Below are 21505 nucleotides of genomic sequence, written 5' to 3'. Positions count from 1 at the left end.
ATCGAGACTATAGAAATTCTGGGATTTAAGCATTTGTATACAAGAACTTTCAACTTAACTCATTCACTCCCAGCCATTTTCACCGGTGCAACCCCCTTTCTCCCGGCCGTTTTACTGGATTTTGACTGATTTTGCAAGGCCCATAGAAAATTCTGTTCTATTGCTATGTAAACATGGAACCCACCAAAAGAAAGATTACTCTCTTCTTTCAACAGGAAAAAAAGTTAGTTCATATTTTTTTCCATTCTTTAGAACACAGCATTAGAAAATAGCTTGGTTTGAGCAATTTCCCAATTTCTGATGAAAAAAGAGAAATTGAGCTTTTTGTGAAAGCATACAGTTCAAACATTGACTTTAACACAGCTATTTTTTGCTTTAGTTACATCCCAAACATCTGAATGTTTTCCTTTCACAAAATAACATAAAAAACCGACAATAGAGCTTTTGATAGCAAAGTAACAATTTATTTACACATAAGTAACAGAGATGACGCTGTTGTGGCTGCGACAGCCGGGTTAAACCTTTCCATCATCGCCGCCTGTCTCTGCTCGGCGAGCAGCACGGACTCAAAGGCATCGTCTGCTGCACTGGTGGTCCCGGTTGTTCTGCTCGGTCGTCCAGCGCCTGGCATCCCGGGCGTCCTCTCGGTTATTCTGCTCGGTCGTCCGCCGCCTGGCATCCTGGACGTCCATTCCGTCATCTTCCGCCGGCGCCCCGGCCGTTCGTTCCGTTGAATCGGGGATGCGGGTCTTACCAAATGCGCTACTGGCCTCCGGGGGCCAGTTTTATTGCTTTAAAATGGATTTTTACGCATTGTGCGTTGGAGCTAAATTGAATCAGAACCCACTGAAGTCTCTTGTGGAAAAATAAAAGTTAAATACGTCTTTGGGGCACTGAAACAATTAAAAATAGAACGTATTTATACATTTTTGGGAGCAAATGAGTTATAAAGCTCTGTTTTGTGATGACCAGCATGTTGTATCTATACACAAAAGAGTAACTTTAGCTTGAAATATTTGCGTAAAATGAATGATAACTCCCCGGTTTGTTCCTTTTAACGAAGAATCTAGACTGTTTTATGTTCATATCTATCGAAATTCCGGGATGTACGCATTTATTTGCAAGAATTTTCGACTTAAAAATTTATTTGTTTTGTGATGGCCGCTATGTTGTATCCATACGCAATAGCGTAACTTTACATTCAAATGATGATCATTTCCGGCCAACTGCCCGTTTTTTTTTGCCAAAACATAAGCAATTTAGACATTTCTGCGTCCATCAAGAAAATAATTTGCATTTTACGTGTTTCATTTTTATGTAACATTTCCATCTAATAACGACGAGGGCCAGATAGCCTGCAAGACGTGCTGAGGCAATAGTTACATAGGAATTAAATAAGTTGTGATTGTGCATAGAAAAATGCAAAATTAGCTTTTGTTGAGTAAAATTAAGATGATTCTGCATGCTTTCCTCAGGTGTTAAGTTTCTGATGTCAAAATTGAGTGATTTATTAGCTGTTCAAAACTTGAAAAACTAAGACGCTATTTCGGGCAAAAACTTGATATGTTAAATATTGCTATTGATCCTGAAAATATAGGTGATTATCTCTGCATCGATAGAAATTCAAAGATTTAAGCATTTATTTACAAGAATTTTAAACTTTAATAGCTTTTTGTTTCGTGACGGCTGCCTTGTTGGATTACACAATACCATAACTTTTGCTTGAAATATTTACGTAAAATAAACGATAACTGCCCCTTTTATGCTTTTAACCATGAATCTAGACTGTTTTACGTTCATATCTATAGAAATTCCGCGATTGAAGCATTTATTTTCAAGAATTTTGAACTTAAAAAGCTTTTTTTTTCGTGACGGCCACCACGTTGGATTTTGTATTTCTACACAATAGCGGAATTCAACCTAAATAAGTTGTGATTTTATATGGAAAAATGCAAATTTTGCATTTATTGAGTAAAATTAAGATGATTCTGCATCCTTTACTCAGATAATACGTTTTTGATGTGAAAATTGAGTGATTTATTAGCTGTTGAAAAAAAATTAAGTTGCTATTTTGGGCCAAAACCTATATATGTTAAATATTGCTATTGATCCTGAAAATATTGGCGATTATCTCTGCATTTGGTGATTTTTGTGCATCGAGCGTAAAATTTGAGAATTTTATAGACTTGTCAAGTTTAGTTATACTTATATAAAAAATTTAATAATAGGGATTTTATTAGGGATTGAATTTAAATTTTTTGATTTCGCTGCTCATGGAGGTTCATATATGCCTAAGGGAGGTGCCTGTTTTGGTTTAAGGTCGCTAGCGGCTTTGGTTTTGAAACTACTTGAATTTTAAGTTTTTGAAAATAGGCCCCATACGGATCGGGCCTGTGTCCCGTCAACTAATAGTGAAGTCTATGCCTTTGCATTAGAGCAGTGGTCCCCAACCACTGGTCGTGTTTATATTCACATATTTCCTGTATTTTTCTGACACATTTTGCAGGTCAGGTCATCACACCGGTCTGTGTTGCAAAAATGTTAGGAGACCACTGCATTAGAGCACTGTGAACGTGCTGCGTCTGTTCATTCTCCACAGGCAGGTTGATGTCGTCTTCCTTACTGAAATAAGTTACTTGTGTCGGACACTACAGTACTTTAAAAATAATGGCATTTATTGTTACTGGTGATGACCTTTAGCTTGTTGAATATCTGAAAGGTTACATGCTGTGCGGTAGCAATCTTTTCACTTATAATAACCAATCTGACATGGAATACCTAATTGAAGGTTAGAAATTACATCAGCAATTTCTTTGAATGCGTACACCCCGGTCAAAAATTTTCGGCGAAGGCCATGCAGCCTGAACCAATTTAGGCCGTTGGGTATATCCCGATGGCCAATCCGGACCTGAGTTAGAGTAGCCAAAAATGTTACTTTGTCTCCGGGAGTACAGGGTATCGAACACATTGGTAAGGCCTGTCCGGTCCCTGCACAACTGGTTTCAGAGTTTGTTCCACATTGCCGGTAGTAAGTCAAATTCGTTCCCAGTGAGGGTTTGACCCCGCCAAGGCTGCCCCTTTGTCACAGATTCTGTTCATAATTTTTTTGGACAGAATTTCTAGGTGCAGCCGAAGCATTGAGAGGGTCCAGTTTGGTGGCCTCAGCATTACATCTCTGCTTTTTGCAGAAGATGTGGTTCTGTTGGCTTCAACAAGCCGTGACCTCCAACTCGCGGAAGCGGTTCGGTTGAAGATCAGCACCTCCAAATCAGAGACCATGGTCCTCAGTCGGAAAAGGGTGGCATTCCTTCTCCGGGTTGTGGATGACATCCTGACCCAAGTGGAGGAGTTCATGTATCTTGGGGTCTTGTTCACGAGTGAGGGTAGGAGTGAGCGGGAAATCGACAGGCGGATCGGTCCAGTGTCAGTGTGATGCGGACTCTGCACCGGTCGGTATTAGTGAAAAAGGAGCTGAACCAAAAGGCGAACTGTGGGTTGTGACCGAAAGAACAAGATCCCGAATACAAGCGACCAAAATTTGTTTCCTCCGCAGGGTGTCCGGGCTTTCCCTTAGAGATAGGGTGAGAAGCTCAGTCATCCGGGAGGGACTCAAGATCGAGCCACTACTCCTCTGCGTTAAGAGGAGCCAGTTGAACTGGCTCGGGCATCTGGTTCGGATGTCTCTTGGACGCCTCCCTGGAGAGGTGTTCCGGGCATGTCCCACTGGTGCGAGGCCATGGCGACGACCCATGACACGCTGGAGAGACTATGGCTAGCTTCATACGACAGGTCTTAAAGCACAAATCCGATTTTTTTGTCATATCTGTTTTTTTGGTGTGCCCGTTCAGACTGCCTTTGTCCATTGAGACCTTTCAAGTACTACACATGCGCACTAATTCGCAGTCCGACACGCGCTGAGCAAGATGACCCGCATGTGCAGAAGCATCAAAACAAATGACCACATGCTGGCTGTCATCCGTCATTCCAGGGATATCACATTTTGCTTTTTAAAAAGAGGACACAAATAACAGACATTAATAATCCCAGTTTAGGCTTATATTCAAAGTATATGGATCGATAGCATGCACGCACTGTCCGTGCAGGTCACACACATATACGGGCAGTTTGCCCCGACTCTCGGCCGTGTAAGCAATGTTGAAATATTGCTTATATGGAGCAGACAGAAAACCGATCATTCTCAGGCTTATACTCAACCCATTTTTATTTTTTTTATGACTGTTGTCAAGTCCGACCCTTCCGAAAAAACCGTGTTCAAGGCAAGCTAGGCGCTAATAACGCACAGCTGCACCGCTACCGTAGAGTCTCTCTCGCTTTTTGATGACGTAATTTCTGCATGAATTCCGATTTGAGAGACTGGACAGTACAGACCGCCGCGACAGTCTGGAAAAATGTGGCCCAGATCGGATTTGAACCACATACGAAAGTGACCCAGATCAGATTTGAAATGGTCCACTTCTATGCAACTTGTCACGTTCAGACCGTCAAGTTAATGCCTCGCTCGAGTCGGAAAAAAACGAAAAAATCGGATTCGTGCATTAGGACCTGTAGTATGAACGTAGCCTATGTCTCTCGGCTGGTCTGGGAACGCCTTGGGATCCCGCCGGAGGTGCTGTTTCAAGTGGCTGGAGAGAGCGAAGTCTGTGCTACCCAGCTAAAGCTGCTGCATCCGCGACCCGACCCCAGAAGAAACAGCAGATGATGGATGGATGAAATGGTGAAAATATCTGCAGACAGATAAATTTGCATTGGACAAATAAATTTAGAATTTTAGCTTTGGATCAAAAGGGACTGAAACAGCTTGTTCTTGTTCTGTGCTCACCATTGAAATACTCCATCATATTTAGTGCAGTTCGTTACATTTATGTTTGGTTTTCTTTTTTATGATATTTAATACCCTTTTGCACCTGCACATATATGATCAAAAGGGCACTAAATCCAATTATGCCATGTGCAAAGACTTGCAACCCTCGAAATGCCATACAAAGCTAGCTCTGAATAAGAGGATTGATCGCAATGGCCTTAATATTTCAGTTACTTCATTGTATAGAGGCGACTTCAAATAGGCACACATTGTGCGCACCATCGTTTACACAGATCAATAGAAGCAGTTTAAATGAAATTGGAGTTTACAGTATATAGTCAGATTTGTCCGCTTTTGATTTCTCAAGCAAAATAGTCAGTCTTTAAGCTAACCAATAATGTGCACGAGAATGTGTCTGTCGGACTATTCTTGAACGCATGAAATGCATGCTCTGTAGTATCTCCCTGTACTATGCCACCTTTATTATTCTTTTTTTCACACTCGTATATCTGCTGAAGTGGCAGCTGCTTGGGTGGAAAACCAGACAGATTTGCGAGAGAGCGCCGGAGGTCAAGGGGTTGCAGTGGTTGACTATGCTAATGCTGTTGTTAATGACTTTGCTGTGAGTGATAATTGATCATCTTCATTACCATATTAACTCCATTTTCCCCCCACCATGACCAGAGACCCACTCACTCAGCCCCGCTATTGCACACCACACATCCACACTATCTCTCTGCGCGATAATGGATGCCCCCATTTGATCCTTGAAATAATTAGCTAATTAGCTTAATTAAAATCAATAGAAGTGCCGATACCAGCGTAGGCATTTCAGGGACGCTGTCTCTATCTGCACTCGAAGGAATTTTTCAAAGCGAAAGAGCAAATGGGCTGGGGGCAAAGTGCTGTTGTAACAGGTGTGCAAAATAAACTACCGGTTGGATTGAATATACCAGGACAGTGGGAGAAGACCGACTGCGCTTTGTTAAAAATGAGACAGGCGTGTTATATTACAGAATTCCGACATTCCTGTGGTTGTGATGTCTAAGTACTGATGGGAAATTTAACATTTAAGGCCTTTTCACACTAGCGGAGTGTGCAGAGATGGGTAGTAATGTGCAGTGTTGTCACAGATTACTCATTCATTCATTCATTTTCCATGCCGCTTTTCCTCACGAGGGTCGCGGAGGTGCTGGAGCCTATCCCAGCTAACTACGGGCAGTAGGCAGGGGCCACCCTGAACTGGTTGCCAGCCAATCGCAGGGTACATCACAGGGCATTTTATCATAGTCACTAAGTTACTTCAAAAGTAATTTTATCGGTTACTTACCGCGTTTGACTTGAGACCAAAACAGGAAGTAACTATGATCAGTTACCATGGAAACGAACACGCAGTGGGAACAATTCTAACATTTTTCCAAAATGCTCTCCATATGTGACTTCATTCTACATACAGTGGGGCAAATAAGTATTTAGTCAACCACTAAATGTGCAAGTTCTCCCACTTGAAAATATTAGAGAGGCCTGTAATGGTCAACATGGGTAAACCTCAACCATGAGAGACAGAATGTGGGAAAAAAAAAAAAAACTGAAAATCACATTGTTTGATTTTTAAAGAATTTATTTGCAAATCATGGTGGAAAATAAGTATTTGGTCAATACCAAAAGTTCATCTCAATACTTTGTTATGTACCCTTTGTTGGCAATAACGGAGGCTAAACGTTTTCTGTAACACTTCACACGCTTTTCACACACTGTTGCTGTTATTTTGGCCCATTCCTCCTTGCAGATCTCCTCTAGAGCAGTGTATGTTTTGGGGCTGTCGTTGGGCAACACGGAATTTCAACTCCCTTCACAGATTTTCTATGGGGTTGAGATCTGGAGACTGGCTAGGCCATTCCAGGACCTTGAAATGCTTCTTAAAAGGCACTCCTTTGTTGCCCTGGCTGTGTGTTTGGGATCATTGTCATGCTGAAAGACCCAGCCACGTCTCATCTTCAATGCCCTTGCTGATGGAAGGAGATATTCACTCAGAATCTCTCGATACATGGCCCCATTCATTCTTTCCTTTACACAGATCAGTCATCCTGGTCCCTTTGCAGGAAAACAGCCCCAAAAGCATGATGTTTCCACCCCAATGCTTCACAGTGGGTATGGTGTTCTTCGGATGCAATTCAGTATTCTTTCTCCTCCAAACACAAAAACCTGTGTTTCTACCAAAAAGTTCTATTTTGATTTCATCTAACCATAACAAATTCTCCCAGTCCTCTTCTGGATCATCCAAATGCTCTCTAGCGAACTGCAGATGGGCCCAGGACGTGTACGTACTTCAGCAGGGGGACACGTGTGGTGGTGCAGGATTTGAGTCCCTGGCAGCGCATTGTGTTACTGATAGTAGCCTTTGCTACTGTGGTCCCAGCTATCTGTAGGTCATTCACTAGGTCGCCCCACGTGGTTCTGGGATTTTTGCTCACCGTTCTTGTTATCATTTTCACGCCACGGGGCGAGATACTGCATGGAGCCCCAGATCGAGGGAGCTTATCAGTGGTCTTGTATGTCTTCCGTTTTCTAATAATTGCTCCCACAGTTGATTTCTTTACACCAAGCGTTTTACCTATTGCAGATTAAGTCTTCCCAGCCTGGTGCAGATCTACAATTTGGCTCTGGTGTCCTTCGACAGCTCTTTGGTCTTGGCCATAGTGGAGTTTGGAGTGTGACTGACTGAGGTTGTGGACAGGTGTCTTTTATACCAATAATAAGTTAAAACAGGTGCCATTAATACAGGTAACGAATGGAGCCTCGTTAGACCTCGTTAGAAGAAGTTAGACCTCTTTGACAGCCAGAAATCATGCTTGTTTGTTGGGGACCAAATACTTATTTTCCACTAATTTGAAAATGAATTCTTTAAAAATCAAACAATGTGATTTTTTTTCTCCCACATTCTGTCTCTCATGGTTGAGGTTTACCCATGTTGACAATTACAGGCCTTTCTAATCTTTTCAAGTAGGAGAACTTGCACAATTGGTGGTTGACTACATACTTATTTGCCCCAATGTATACACACAGTGTGTCACTCTAAACATTTTTCATAAGTCGAAAAACTCATGGCAAAGCTAAAGAATTGAAGGCAAGAAAAGATGGGGATCCAAAGACATCTAATGAGAATGAGAGACAGAGAGGTTTCTAATGCTGATTTACGAGTGCTTAGCTGAAATAAATGGCTTATTGAAGTGGCTACAGCATTACAGCATGTACAGGATACTAAGTGCATTGTAAGGTCAGGCATCACAGGCTGAACTTACATGTACTGCTCTGCCCTCGTAAACCTTTGTTCATATATCAGCCCACAAAAGCAACTGTAACTAGTGGATCTGAAACACTGGTGCCCACACTAAGCCACACGGTTGCTAACCGTCATATGCTATTGTATAGCCACAACTGGATTCATTACCTGATTACTATTCGTCCTTCACAAAGCCACTGGAAACAGAAATGTTTAATCCATCTGCAGGCAACTGGGAGATTGATTTTTGATTGATTGATGATTTTACGACACTGTGCGGGTGTGCGCTGGTCCTCATGGGAAACGCAGTCTTCCTAAAGGCAAAACACTACCGCTTTTGTCCACCGACGTCGCTAAAATCGACCAAAACTGAAAAGTTGCCAAATGTTGCTTTTAGTGTTTGTTTGTTTGTTGTTTTTACACGGCAGTTACTGTACAAAGTATTGAAGTATTTATAGGGTGCAAAAAATATTCAGTTGGACTTATACATATTTCCCCCTCATACTGCTGATATTGAACGTGACTATAATCTTATATTTCCTTACAATTTATTTATTGTATCATTTTACTAGACAGAAAATGCATATAAATCCCGCCGAAAAGAAATAGGTTCAGCATAGCTATAAGCTTCGTGGGGCTCATTACCATATATTGCATGACTTTTCATGAGACTGCGACCACTTGTGAAGGATTACCAACAGAACGCACACGTGCACCAGGATCCGTAACGAGACCTTATTCCGGACACCCGGCTAGCTGCCTGTAAATTCTATCCGTCACTCTGCTCGTACATACTTAATCAGCTAATGTTGTTCTATTCCTTATTATTAATTTGCTCCCGTTTCTGATTTATCTAAAGTGCTCTGCATCACACCAATATTTTGTCTCCTTTACAGTTGAGAGCAGCAGAGCATTAGAGGGGGCATTGTGCTTATTCATGTACTTAAGGGATTGCATTTGTAATGAATTGACTAGCTGTTTAGGCCACCGTGCGTAGCCTACTACTCACCTTAATAATGTAAGCAGGTCGTAACTCCTTCTAACCCAAGGGTATAAGGTATGCTTATAAAGACATGCACATATTCATTCAGTATATCTATATTAGCCACTGACCTCTATGTATTCCTGGTCTTCTAGGAATACCTATCTTTATATTCGGGGGAATGATTTTGTGCTTGTCAAGAAGCTCACGCGTCTCTGTCATGAAGGAAACCATCCACCAGCATTAAGTAATGTAGGCCATATTTGAAGTACTTTGAATATTTATCTTTGTTTTTGTTGGATTGTTTCCTGTTGCATCTGAATCTTTACTCATGCCCTCCACTGTTTTGTCTAGTCTTGTACAGTGAAGAAAATAAGTATTTGAACACCCTGCTATTTTGCAAGTTCTCCCACTTTGAAATCATGGAGGGGTCTGAAATTTTCATTGTAGGTCCATGTCTACTGTGAGAGAAAGAATCTTTAAAAGGAAAAATCCAGAAATCACAATGTATGATTTTTCACGATTTATTTGTGTGGTACAGCTGCAAATTGAACACCTGAGAAAACGAATGTTAATATTTAGCATAGTAGCCTCTCTTTGCAATAACAAAAATTTTTAAATTCCTGTAGTTTTTTACCAGGTTTGCACACACTGCAGGAGGGATCCTAGCCCACTCCTCCACACAGATCTTCTGTAGATCAGTCAGGTTTCTGAGCTGTCGCTGAGAAACACGGCTTTTGAGCTCCCGCTAAAGGTTTTCGATTGGGTTTAGGTCTGGAGACTGGCTAGGCCATGCTAGAACCTTGATATGCTTCTTACGAAGCCACTCCTCGGTTTTCCTGGCTGTGTGCTTCAGGTCATTGTCATGATTGAAGACCCAGCTACGGCCCATTGTTGTTCACCAAAATTGTACAATAAAGGGCCCCAGTCATCGTCTTTAATACAGTGCACTCGTCCTGTCCCAGGCGCAGAAAAAAACCCCAAAGAATGATGCTACCACCTCCATGCTTCACAGTAGGGATGGTGTTCTTGGGATCATACTCATCATTCTTCTTCCTCCAAACACGGTTAGTGGAATTACAGTGTCCTCCATAATTATTGGCACCCCTGAAAGAGATGTTTTTTAGCTTCTAATATATATATATTTTTTAATTCAAATAATATGGGACCTTAATGGAAAAAAAGAGAAAAATCCAACCTTCAATTCAAGTGCATTCATTCAGTGGGGAAAAAATCCCACATAAAGAAAAAAATATTTGACATCAAATAATGTGTGTCACAATTATTAGCACCCCTGGTGTTAATACTTCGTACAACCCCCTTTTGCCAACAAAACAAGGTCTTGGGACTGAGATGGCCATGGGAGGAGCTTGATTTTGTGTCTGGTGAACCATTTCTGTGTAGATTTGGCCATATGTTTAGGGTCATTGTCTTGCTGAAAGACCCAGTGACGACCCATCTTCAGCTTTCGGGCAGAGGGCAGCAGATTTTGATTTTAAAATGTCCTGGTATTTCAAAGCTTTCATGATGCCATGCACCCTAACAAGGTACCCAAGGCCTTTGGAAGCGAAACATCCCTACAGCATCACTGACCCACCCCCATACTTGACAGTGGGTATGAGGTGCTTTTCAGCATGCGCATCTTTCGTGGCACGCCAGACCCACTTAGAGTGTCTGTTGCCAAAAAGCTCAATCTTGGGCTCATCTGACCAAAGCTCACGGTCCCAGTTGAAGCCTGGGACCGGGTGTATTTTTGTGTGAGACCACTGAATGAATGCACTTGTATTGAAGGTTGGATTTTTCTTTTTTTCCATTAAGGTCCCATATTATTTGAATAAAGAAAAAATATTAGAAGCTAAAAAACACATCTTTTTCAGGGGTGCCAATAATTATGGAGTGCACTGTATGACCAAAAGGTTCTATTCTGCTCTCATCTGACCACAAAACTTGCTCCCATGACTCCTCTACATCATCGAAAGGGTCATAGGCAAACTTAAAGTGCTTAAGACAGCAAAAAGCATGTTTATTTCATATTTCACGCGGTATTTTATGTTCCTGAACGAAATGGACTGCTTGGATGTGTGTGGAAGCCATCGATATATTCAATTTTTTTAATCCCGCGCCATGAAAATGAGTGACTTCCTTGATTTACGAACAATGCGAATTTGACGTCAGCGGTATAATCATCTTCAGTATACAACCGTATACGATATAGGAGCTGTAACTGGCTTGCCGCTGGGGGCCGCCGATCGGTGAAGACAATCAACCCCACCGCCGTGTGTGACATGAGTCGGGGTAGTTTTGTGTGATTTTTTTTTTTGAAAGGCGAGAATAAGACTTGAAAAAGCTGCTCGGTTTGGGTTAGCATGTCGGCTGGCTGTCCAGCCTCCTGTTTTTTTAACTCTTTCTTCCGTCTCCGAAGCTGGGGCAGGGAAATGCCAAAAGCCGGACTAACTCCGGATGCATAAAATACCATTCGGTCAGCAGTTTTGACCATTACGCAGTAATTTTGCCTTGTCATACTGAATAAATGTATTTTTAATATTTCATATTCCATTTAGCGCAAGACTGTTATTTATTTATACCATTTATTTAGCAATTGGGGAAAATACTTGGATAAAAAGAATATCCTGTAAAAATATTGGAGTAGAGATTGAGCTTGACCGTCATTTTTAGCTTCTTCCATTTTTTAATGGTTGCTCCAACAGTAGACCTTTTGTCACCAAGCTGCGTGGCAATTGCTCCGTAGCCCTTTCCAGCCTTGTGGAGATGTATAATTTTGTCTTTGAGGACTTTGGACAGCTGTTTGGTCTTGGCCATGTTACAGGTTTGAGTCTAACTGATTGTACGGGGTGGACAGGTGTCTTTATGCTGTTATTGACCTCAAACAAGTGCATCTCAGGGTAATACATGGAGTGGAGGTGGACTTTTAATAGGCAGACTAACAGGTTTTTTCGGGTCAGAATTCTAGCTGATAGACAGGTGTTGAAATATTTTTTAAAGATCATGCATTTTGACTTTCACAGTGGACATGCACCTACGATGAAATTTTCAGACTCCTCAATGATTTTTAAGCGGGAGAACAGGGTGTTCAGTAGGAGTGGGAACCTCTTGGTACCTCACAGTGCGATACGATTTGCGATACAAAGCTCATGATAACGATGATCTGACGATATGGCGATACAACGATTATCGATACATTCTAGGATATTCTATAAACAACTAATAAACAGAAAAACAAGCTTCTGCTGTGAATTAGAATGAGTTTATCACTCGTAGACATCCAATCCATTTGAAATGGGAGGGTGCCGTCTATGGCCGTCAGTGGCAGCCAATGCCAGGCAATGAGGTAATTTTGGGCCATTTAAAGTAATATACCTGTTGATTGTGAGTTACTTCCTGTTGATTTTGGGGTATTTTATGGGTCACTTCCTGTTGATTTTGAGTTACAGAACAGGAAGTGACCTGGGAATCAACCAAATGAATAGGCAGTGAGTCAAATTCAACAGGAAATGACCTGTAAATGCCTTAAAATGAACAGCAAGTGACCTGTCAACGCCCTGAAAATCGGACAGAATGACTGAACGCTCTGGTTTCGAATGAACAAACGTTCCCAGTCTAAATGGATTGGGCGTCAAGCACCGTCAGTGCAGCCTTGAGACACTATTATGGTGGAAGATTTTGGTAGCAAATGGTTGGTTCATTTTTTTTTTTTTTTTTTTTTAGACATTGACACCTTTTTAAAACGATATTTCGATTCTTGGCAGGAGCATATCGATAGCCATTTGGGATACAAATTATCACGATATATCACCATTTCGATATATTGTCACACCCCTAGTGTTCAAATACTTCTATGTATGTATAGTTTTAAAAGCCTGATAAACCCTGTAAAACAAAACAGCTTGCAGATATGCTTTTAGTTAAAATAATGCACTTACAAAAACCAAAAAGTCTATTTACACAAGCGCACTCACACGCACGCGCAATACACACATATTGACCCATGATTCATTGCGGTCTGTATTGATTTCCTTTTCCCTGAATGACCCCGCCCATCACCACAACGATGGATTGCCTGATATATTTCACCGGTATAGTGTTGGGTCTCTCTATTTTCCATCAATTCATATTAGTTTTCATTTTAATAATAACTACCGGAAACTATATATTTAAATATTTACTGCCATATCCTGTGCGTGTTTGCTCGTGGTCCTCTATAACCACCACTAATAAATGTTTAAGCATCTGGGGTATTTGTGCTACCTAATTCTAATCACATTTTAATATTTAAATCAATTATGATTGCCGAAAAAGTCAGAAAGTCTTTCTGACACTATCATCCTGTTAATGTTGGTGTTTCAGATGCTAAAATAGAGCAATAGAGAAGGGACAGTGCAGTTCACACCTCAAGCCCCATGTGTTGTCAAGCTTGATTGCATTTTATACCATGGGAGAAAATCACATTTATTAACCTAAAATGAGGAAAAATACTTCTCTGTCAATATGGCAGCTGACTTATTCTCTTTATTTTTGTACAGATGCCTGAGTACCTTTGTTCATTCCCCTTTAAGAAAGCAGTCAGTGTACTTACATATGAAGTCAGGTGGTTATCAGGAACTCAACAAACAGAAGCCCAGTAGGCTAACGCTAGCCGCTATCGCTACAAGCATTATCGCTACAAGCAAACGTGATGGAGTCGGGCTTAAGGGAGCTTCGCCGATTCGCGACATTAAGTAGACTCTTGGTGGCCTTCAAACAGGCTTTTACCCGATTTCCTCCCTGGTTCTCACGATTTCAAGAGAGAGTGCTTTCTACTGGTAGCCAGGCCACAGGCTAACGCTAGCGGCTAATGCTATAAAGTGAACGTGATGGAATCGGATAGCGGCTCTAACCTTGTCAAAACGGTTGAACTTAATGAGTGGATTGGGCACGGACTGCATCTAGCAATTAGTATGTCGCATTTTGTATCTGTGTGTGTGTGTGTGTGTGTGTGTGTGTGTGTGTGATTTCTTTGATATCTTTTATGAGGGTAAAGCATTCAGCATAAATTAGAATGCAACAGTGAAGCCTATAATATGACAGTTTAATGGCCACAGCTATTTTTCTGTATGCTTGCTTTATTCTGTGTCAATACTGCCATGGTAAAATCCTAAATGTTTCATTGGCAAAAGAGCAATATATCTTTAATATATGTGTGTGTGTGTGTGTGTGTGTGTGTGTGTGTGTGTGTTGAGTAATTATGTCACAGCACCCATTAACAATTAGTTGTTTTGTCTGAAGTGTTTTGTTCAAACTGTCATTTGTGTTACAATGACATGTTTGCACTGTCGTCGTATTGATTTTTATAATGTAGTACATTGTTCAAGTCATACAAGCTGTTATAAATGTTTATACTCGAATTATTATGGTTTACAAGAACTTTTTATAGACTTAATGTTTACACTGCATGTACAATTGTTTAAATATGTTAAATTAAAATCTGGTAAATAAATCAACGAAAAAGTTGATTTGTATTTCACGCATTGATTCAGATTTTTAAATCATATAACAGTCCGCTTGGGCGAATTTACCGTCATTTATGTTTTCGAGGCAAATCTGCTCAATTTACCGTGATACGTACTTTAGGCCATATCGCCCACCCTTAGTATGTATGCTCTTCCAGTTTAAAAAAAAAAAAAAACACTCTGATGTTCACTTTAGGAAAAACTACATGCATACGCACACACAAACACAAATGTATCAATCCTGTGACGGATGAGGACAGTAAAGTTAGCCTTAGGGACTCGCTCCTCCCCCTCCTCAGGGAGGCTGAGCTCCACAGCGGAAAAGTGCATCAGCACTCTCCCCATGGCAATATGTAAATCCCTAAATGATGTTTCCCACCACCATGCAGTGCTGGAAAGCCCCTAAAGACTTTCTAGGCCTCAGTTTTAGACCCCTTCTGAGAGGGGGGACTTTTATTTCATTGCACACTAGAAAAAACACGACGGCAACTAGAACCTCTCTGGATTGAATGCTTAGTATATGATTCATTTGATAAATAGATTAACACAACTTTGAGGTCAAGCTACAACTGGTAGTAAGAATTCATTGGAGAGAACAGTGTAGTTGTTTAGAAGCCTATTTTTTTATTTTATTATGAAGATTTTAGAATTTTTGTTTTGATTTGTTTCATCAGCATTGCAGGATGATCCAATCCGATTAAAATGCCATTGTTTGAGTGATTTTTTTAGTTGAATAGTTTTGTTGTTGTTGTTGTTAACTTTGGTTCCACACAAATGTACATTGAGATCTCATTTAGCTTAGCAATTAGCGCTCACTGCAGCCGGGAATGCATCCTACCAGTGGCGGTTTTAAAGGGCGGCCACCAGTGTTGTTAATCTTACTGAAAAAAAGTAATTAATTATAGTTACAAATTACTTCTCCCAAAAAGTAATTGCGTTAGTAACTCAATTGCCTGAATGTAAGAGTAATTAGTTACTTGGCACAGTAATTGGTGATAATTACTTTTTTTTTTCCTCAAAAAAAAAAAAACATTGGCCACACTATGTGAAGTTTTTTTGTGAAGGTTTTTGGTACAATTGGCCCGAGCCCAATTCTTTACCCTAATTTACCCTTCACCCTGAATCAACTGTTAAAAGTTGTTAAAATTGCATTAGTTCCCTTCTCTCTACTTTCGACAAATGAAAGTTTTAAAACTATTTTATCATTTAAAGATAGATTCAAGTCAAGATTTTGCCGATTTAGAAGTATTTTAGATAAAAAGTTATTTAGGTTCGTTAGGAAGGTTCTCTACAACAGAGCTGTAATAAAAGGTCTACTGCTTTAAGATGGCGGCTGTTTACTAACGCATCTAGTGCCATGTCTGTCATTTTGCATCTAGTTATATCTACATACAGTATATGCAGTGTTGTTAATTTTACTTTAAAATAGTAATTAATTACAGTTACAAATTACTTCTCCCAAAAAGTAATTGCATTAGTAACTCAGTTACCTGAATGTAAGAGTAATTAGTTACTTTGCCAAGTAACTAGTGATAATTTTCATGTTTTTTTTCCTCCAAAAAAAAAAAAAAAACAGGTCACACAATGTGAAGTTTAAAGGATTTGGGGGACAATTGGCCCTAGCCCAATTCTTTACCCTCCACTTAACTAGACACAAGGGTATTGCGATAACTAGCTAGTAACCTTTGCTTTGTGTGGAAGTCATTTAAAGTTGTGAATCAACCGTTAAAGTTGTTAAAATTGCTCCCGTTATTGCATTAGTTCCCTTCTGTCAACTTTAAACGTGTAAGTTTTAAAACTGTTTCATCATTTAAAGATAGATTTAAGTTAAGATTTTGCCGATTTAGAAGCATTTTAGATTAAAAAATAAATAAATAAAAGTTACTTAGGTTCGCTAGGAAGGATCTCTACATCAGGGCCTTCCTGAGAGGTCTACTGCTTTAAGATGGCGGCTGTTTACTAACGCATGTAGTCCTTAAAACATGTTGGCAATGCAGCTGTGTGAGTTTTTGCATCTAGTTCTATAATATATCTACCGTGTCATGTGGGCGTAGTTTGTCGGCTATGGCTACAGTCAGGTATTATTGGAGCCACCTAGCATCGCGGTTGCAACGGCGTCTTCCCCACTGCTGCTCTGCTCTCGTCCCCGTGATTCCGTTTCTCTCAGACTTTTTTTATTCAACCAACTTAGTAACGCATAGTAACGCACGCCTTTCCTGCCTCAGTAACGGTAACGGCGTTGCCAAGATGAGAAAAGTAATTAATTAGATTACTCATTGCTGAAAAAAATAACGCCGTTAGTAACGCCGTTATATTGTAACGCCGTTATTAACAACACTGGCAGCCACAGGGGCACTGGCCCCCTCGCTAATTTGAATGGCCCCTGAAGTGCCCCGCGTTCCAATTTTGTTTGTAATCGGAAGATAATGAAATACAAAAAAAAATTTTAAATATGAAATAAATAATTATTTGCATGTGTATTTTTCGGCCTTTGTTTTTTTTTGGCTAAGTGTTTGCAAAATTCAGTTTTCTGTTTCGTCTGCTGTTTTCTGCTTGTCTTGGTCAGCAGTGCACTGTGAGTTTTGCTTGTTAAATTTAACGATGATTGGCATGCGTTGAAGCTTTGATCTTGCCAGAGAAGCTTGGCAGCGCTATCTTCAAACATGCTGAATGTGTCAATCATCGTTTAGCTTGTTAAACACACAGTGTGCTGTGGCAACTCATTGTGTGTGTGTACACGGCTGTTCTCAGCAATGAGCAGATTTGATTGGACTCACTCAATGAAGCATTTTTGGAACAACACTTTTTTTCCCGGAGAGCTATTTATTTAACCTTTTATTCATTTTTATAAGAGATATTTCTGAGTGTAGGAAATTCAGGAACTTCTGGAGCTAATATTTTTTTATATGTGTGATTCAATAAATATGCTTCAGGCATTTCAATGAATTTCAGTGTTTGCATTATTCAAATTTTTTAATGCCAATTTTTACACTTTTACTGCATATGAAGATCGGCTCCAAAAATCGGTTATCGGCCCCTCTCACTACTGATAATCAGGATTGGTATTGGTCCTGAAAAACTAATATCAGTCGATATTTTCATCTAAAAAACTAAGACAAAATCAAAAATTACCGTCATTTTCGGACTATAAGGCGCACCTGACTATAAGCCGCCCCCCACCAAATTTGACACGAAAACGGCATTTATTCATTAATAAGCTGCACTGTAATATGAGCCGCAGCTGTCCTCACTGTTTCATGGCATATTTACACCAAAACATATTAACCGGAATCACTTGGACTGCTGCATCATATGACTATCATATGACCAAATGAACCCCATGAAGCTTTGAACCAATAGGCTGCAAAGCTTCAAGAAGCTTCATTTGGCCATCACTGCTCCCTCTCAACCTCTGCTTGCACCTGCTGTCAACACTGTTGTCGTCCAACATGCCTCCTAGCATGCATTGCAGCGCTACAGATGTAAATTACAATCAAACTGCATGGTCTGTGCTAAATATTTCTTCAGTTACTGTTCTAGTTGTTTCATTAATATCTAGTTGTGTTATTTGGTAACACTTTATTTGACAGGGACGCCATAAGACCGTCATCATAACTATGACATGACACTGCCATGATCATTTATGAATGCTTATGACAGGTTTTTTTTGTGTTATCCGGCAAATTATCTCACTTTTGATTAGACGTAAAAGATTCGAGCGCGACATAAATGGAGCACTTGATATAATTTGCCGGATGACACTAAATGACGACCGTCATGATGCCGCTGTCAAATAAAGTGTGACCTATTAACCCAAACAAATCAACAAATAAGCCACACTGGAATATAAGCCACAGGATTCAAAATGAGGGGAAAAAGTATCGGCTTATAGTCCAAAATTTACGGTAAAAGGGCTGCCAAAAACAACAGTTTGTGTGAAAGTCCAGAAAATCCAGGATGTTTAGCTGACATGTTATAGCCTAAAATTAGCATCCAATATTTTGTGTTACCAGCAGAGGTCATATGAAAATATTACGAACATATTGCACTATAGTGGGAAAGTAAGCAGTGGGTATCTTGACAGTCAGTATATAGTGTAACCAATTAAAGCTCCCAGCAAAATCAAGGTCCTGGTGCACATCAAGTTTTTGGGCATTTCTGCCATATTTTAACTGAAGGGCAAAATGGATCTGCAGTCACCGTGCTCGCTGTCAAAGACACGGGGGGATTTACATCACACCTTGAGCGCTTTAAATGGCTGCACATATAGTAATAATAAAATAAATGAAATGAGTAAATCAGGTCTCATGAAATGAAATGACAGGCAGGTTGAAACAGCGGGTGAGTCGCGCGCGTGTGCGTGTATGTTTCTTGCCACCAGCGTCAACATTAAACACATCAGATTGAAGCCACCCTCCAGGGTGGCATCACTCAGCTAGGTGTGTGTACATACGTGCGCGGCTGTGCGGTGTAATCCTCAGCCTTTTATCTACTATTCCGTTCCCTCAGTTTTTTTTTTTTGTTTATCAACACATTTTATTTTTATATTTTAACGTCCCGTTCAAATGGTGTAGAGAACACACACACACAAACGCACTGATCTATCAATGTATTGATGTGTGAGTGTCATTTTTTTTTCTCTCTCTATACTCCTCCATCATTTTTTTTTAAATTTCCCTTAGTATAATCTCCTGGAGAGTTTTTGTAGTTATGTTTTCCTAAGTCAAAAAGTGTTGCAAAGAGGAAAGTTAGTCAGACGAAAAAAAAAAACTGATTGAATTCATAATCTCACATGGCAAAGAAAGGTACACTTGTTTTTACCTTCTGACAAAACCCCCTTGGCGTATCTGTTCTAATTTAAAACTCCAAATATTGCCTCTCTTGTCATTTGCAATGGTGCAACTTTTACACTTCACCCTATTCTCTGTGGCTGCCATGCACTTTTCTCTCAGGACAGGATGCGGATGTGTCTCTTTTTCTCCATATTGACTTTCCCAGGTCAGGCTCCTCTTTCCCTATTAGCTCAAGCTAACTGATCAATACACAGCCCTGTGGTAGGCTGCCTGTGCGGGGACTCGTGCATGCCCAAAGAGCAGGATAGAACCAGTCTCCTCATTGCATAATCTCATAAGTAATAATCAGATCATACACATAATGTTACATCTGACCTAGCGTAGCCTGCGCTACAGCAACGCTAATAACTAAATCAATCAATCATGACTGCTTTTCTGCGTACTTCTCAAGAGATGCCTCCTCTCTTCGTGATTCGACTCATTTTTTTTTCTTCCCTGCTGTTTCCCCAGCTGGCTAGTTGTGACATGTGCAGTGACGGGTCGTGGATAAACAGCTGCCAGGGAAGAAAGGAGGCTGAGAAGTTCACGCGGAAAGATGGAGAGCCACGAAAGACGGAGGGAGCTCTGGGGGTCTGCAACACTTAGGTGTGTGAGGTTGAGATGTTTCGCACATTCGCCGTGTTTTTCAATGAGCGCGGTTGCGTGCGTATGTGCATGGCAGCGTGCCAGGCTGTGCCATCTGGCTGCTTGACAGAGCTCCTCTCATTAACAAGGAGGTTAATTGCTGTGGCAGCACCCAAGCTGTGTCAAACATCACCCTGGGGAGATGGAGGCAACAGACCATCTACTTGTTTGTGTGCGCACATTCGCGTGTGTGTATATGTTTCAATAAAGTGTGCAGGAGCAAACTTGCGCTCATAAAAAAGAAAAAACTGTTGTACGTTAACATTTTAAACCGAACTATGATCAGAAAGACTTAAAAGATAAATGTTAGTATGAGTTATAATTAGGGTTGTTCCGATCATGTCTTTTTGCTCCCGATCGTTTTAGTTTGAGTATCTGCCGATCCCGATATTTCCCGATCCGGTTGCTTTTTTTTTTTTTTTTTGCTCCCGATTCAATTCCAATCATTCCCCATAATTCTTCCCGATCATATACATTTTGGCAATGCATTAAGAAAAAAATGAATAAAACTCGGACGAATATATACATTCAACATACAGTACATAAGTACTGTATTTGTTTATTATGACAGTAAATCCTCAGGATGGCATTTACTTTATTAACATTCTGTGAGAGGGATCCACGGATAAAAAGACAAACTTGTGACTTTGTATATTGTGACTAAATATTGCCATCTAGTGTATTTGTTGAGCTTTCAGTGTAGCCATGCCCAAATGCATGATGGGAAGTGGAACCATGACTGTGCATAGTGCTACCAGTTGATATATCTTCTCTGCGTTGGGAAATATTATAAGGTGTTAAGAAAAAGATCAATTGCTACCTTGCTTCCCCACATTGCTTCCCATGATATATCTAATTGTAGGGAGAGAGGTTGTAAGGCTTTAGCCAAATATAAAAAGGCTCCAAAGGCTGCCAAAATTCACTCTAATCATTTTACGCTGCCTTTTATCTCACTATATAGGTAAAATGGCGCCATTACAGATTGAGCGCGACAATGCGTGAGTGGGTCGTGCAACGCATGCATTAATTGGGTTAAATATTTTAACGTGATACATTTAAAAAAAAATAATTACCTCCGTTATCGGGATAAATTTGATAACCCTACCTTAAGCCTAAACTAAAGACTCTGGATGAGTGTAACACATTATGTCTGTAACGTTAAATACAATTAGAAAACGATTTAATTAAAATATATATATATATTTATATTAAAAAAAGGCATGGCCGATATGTTTTTGCCGATTCCGATACTTTGAAAATGACGTGATCTGACCCGATCCCGATCGATCGGGACATCTCTAGTTATAATAATTTGATATTCTAACCCCTCTTGTTTAGGTTGTGTGGTTAGGTTTTTATAAAATTTGGAAAAATAGTTTACCGTAATTTTCGCATGATATCGCACCTGACTATAAGCTGCCACCCACCAAATTT

General features: G+C 40.3%; 1 protein-coding gene across 4 annotated transcripts in view; it reads left to right on the top strand.

The window, feature by feature from the left end:
- LOC130909059 (polyamine-modulated factor 1-binding protein 1-like) overlaps positions 1-21505 on the top strand; it is a 283508-nt gene that overhangs the window by 69755 nt on the left and 192248 nt on the right. For all 4 annotated transcript variants that reach the window (XM_057825134.1, XM_057825133.1, XM_057825131.1 and 1 more), the window contains exon 2: positions 19898-20032. In XM_057825134.1, coding sequence (XP_057681117.1) covers positions 19983-20032 — 50 coding nt within the window. In that variant the 5' untranslated portion in view covers positions 19898-19982. The remainder of the gene's footprint in view (positions 1-19897; positions 20033-21505) is intronic.

The sequence above is a fragment of the Corythoichthys intestinalis genome, chromosome 20 (assembly GCF_030265065.1).
Source record: "Corythoichthys intestinalis isolate RoL2023-P3 chromosome 20, ASM3026506v1, whole genome shotgun sequence".
Classification (NCBI taxonomy): Eukaryota; Metazoa; Chordata; class Actinopteri; order Syngnathiformes; family Syngnathidae; genus Corythoichthys; species Corythoichthys intestinalis.
Note: the sequence above shows the minus strand (reverse complement) of the source record. Positions and strands in the feature narration are given on the sequence as shown.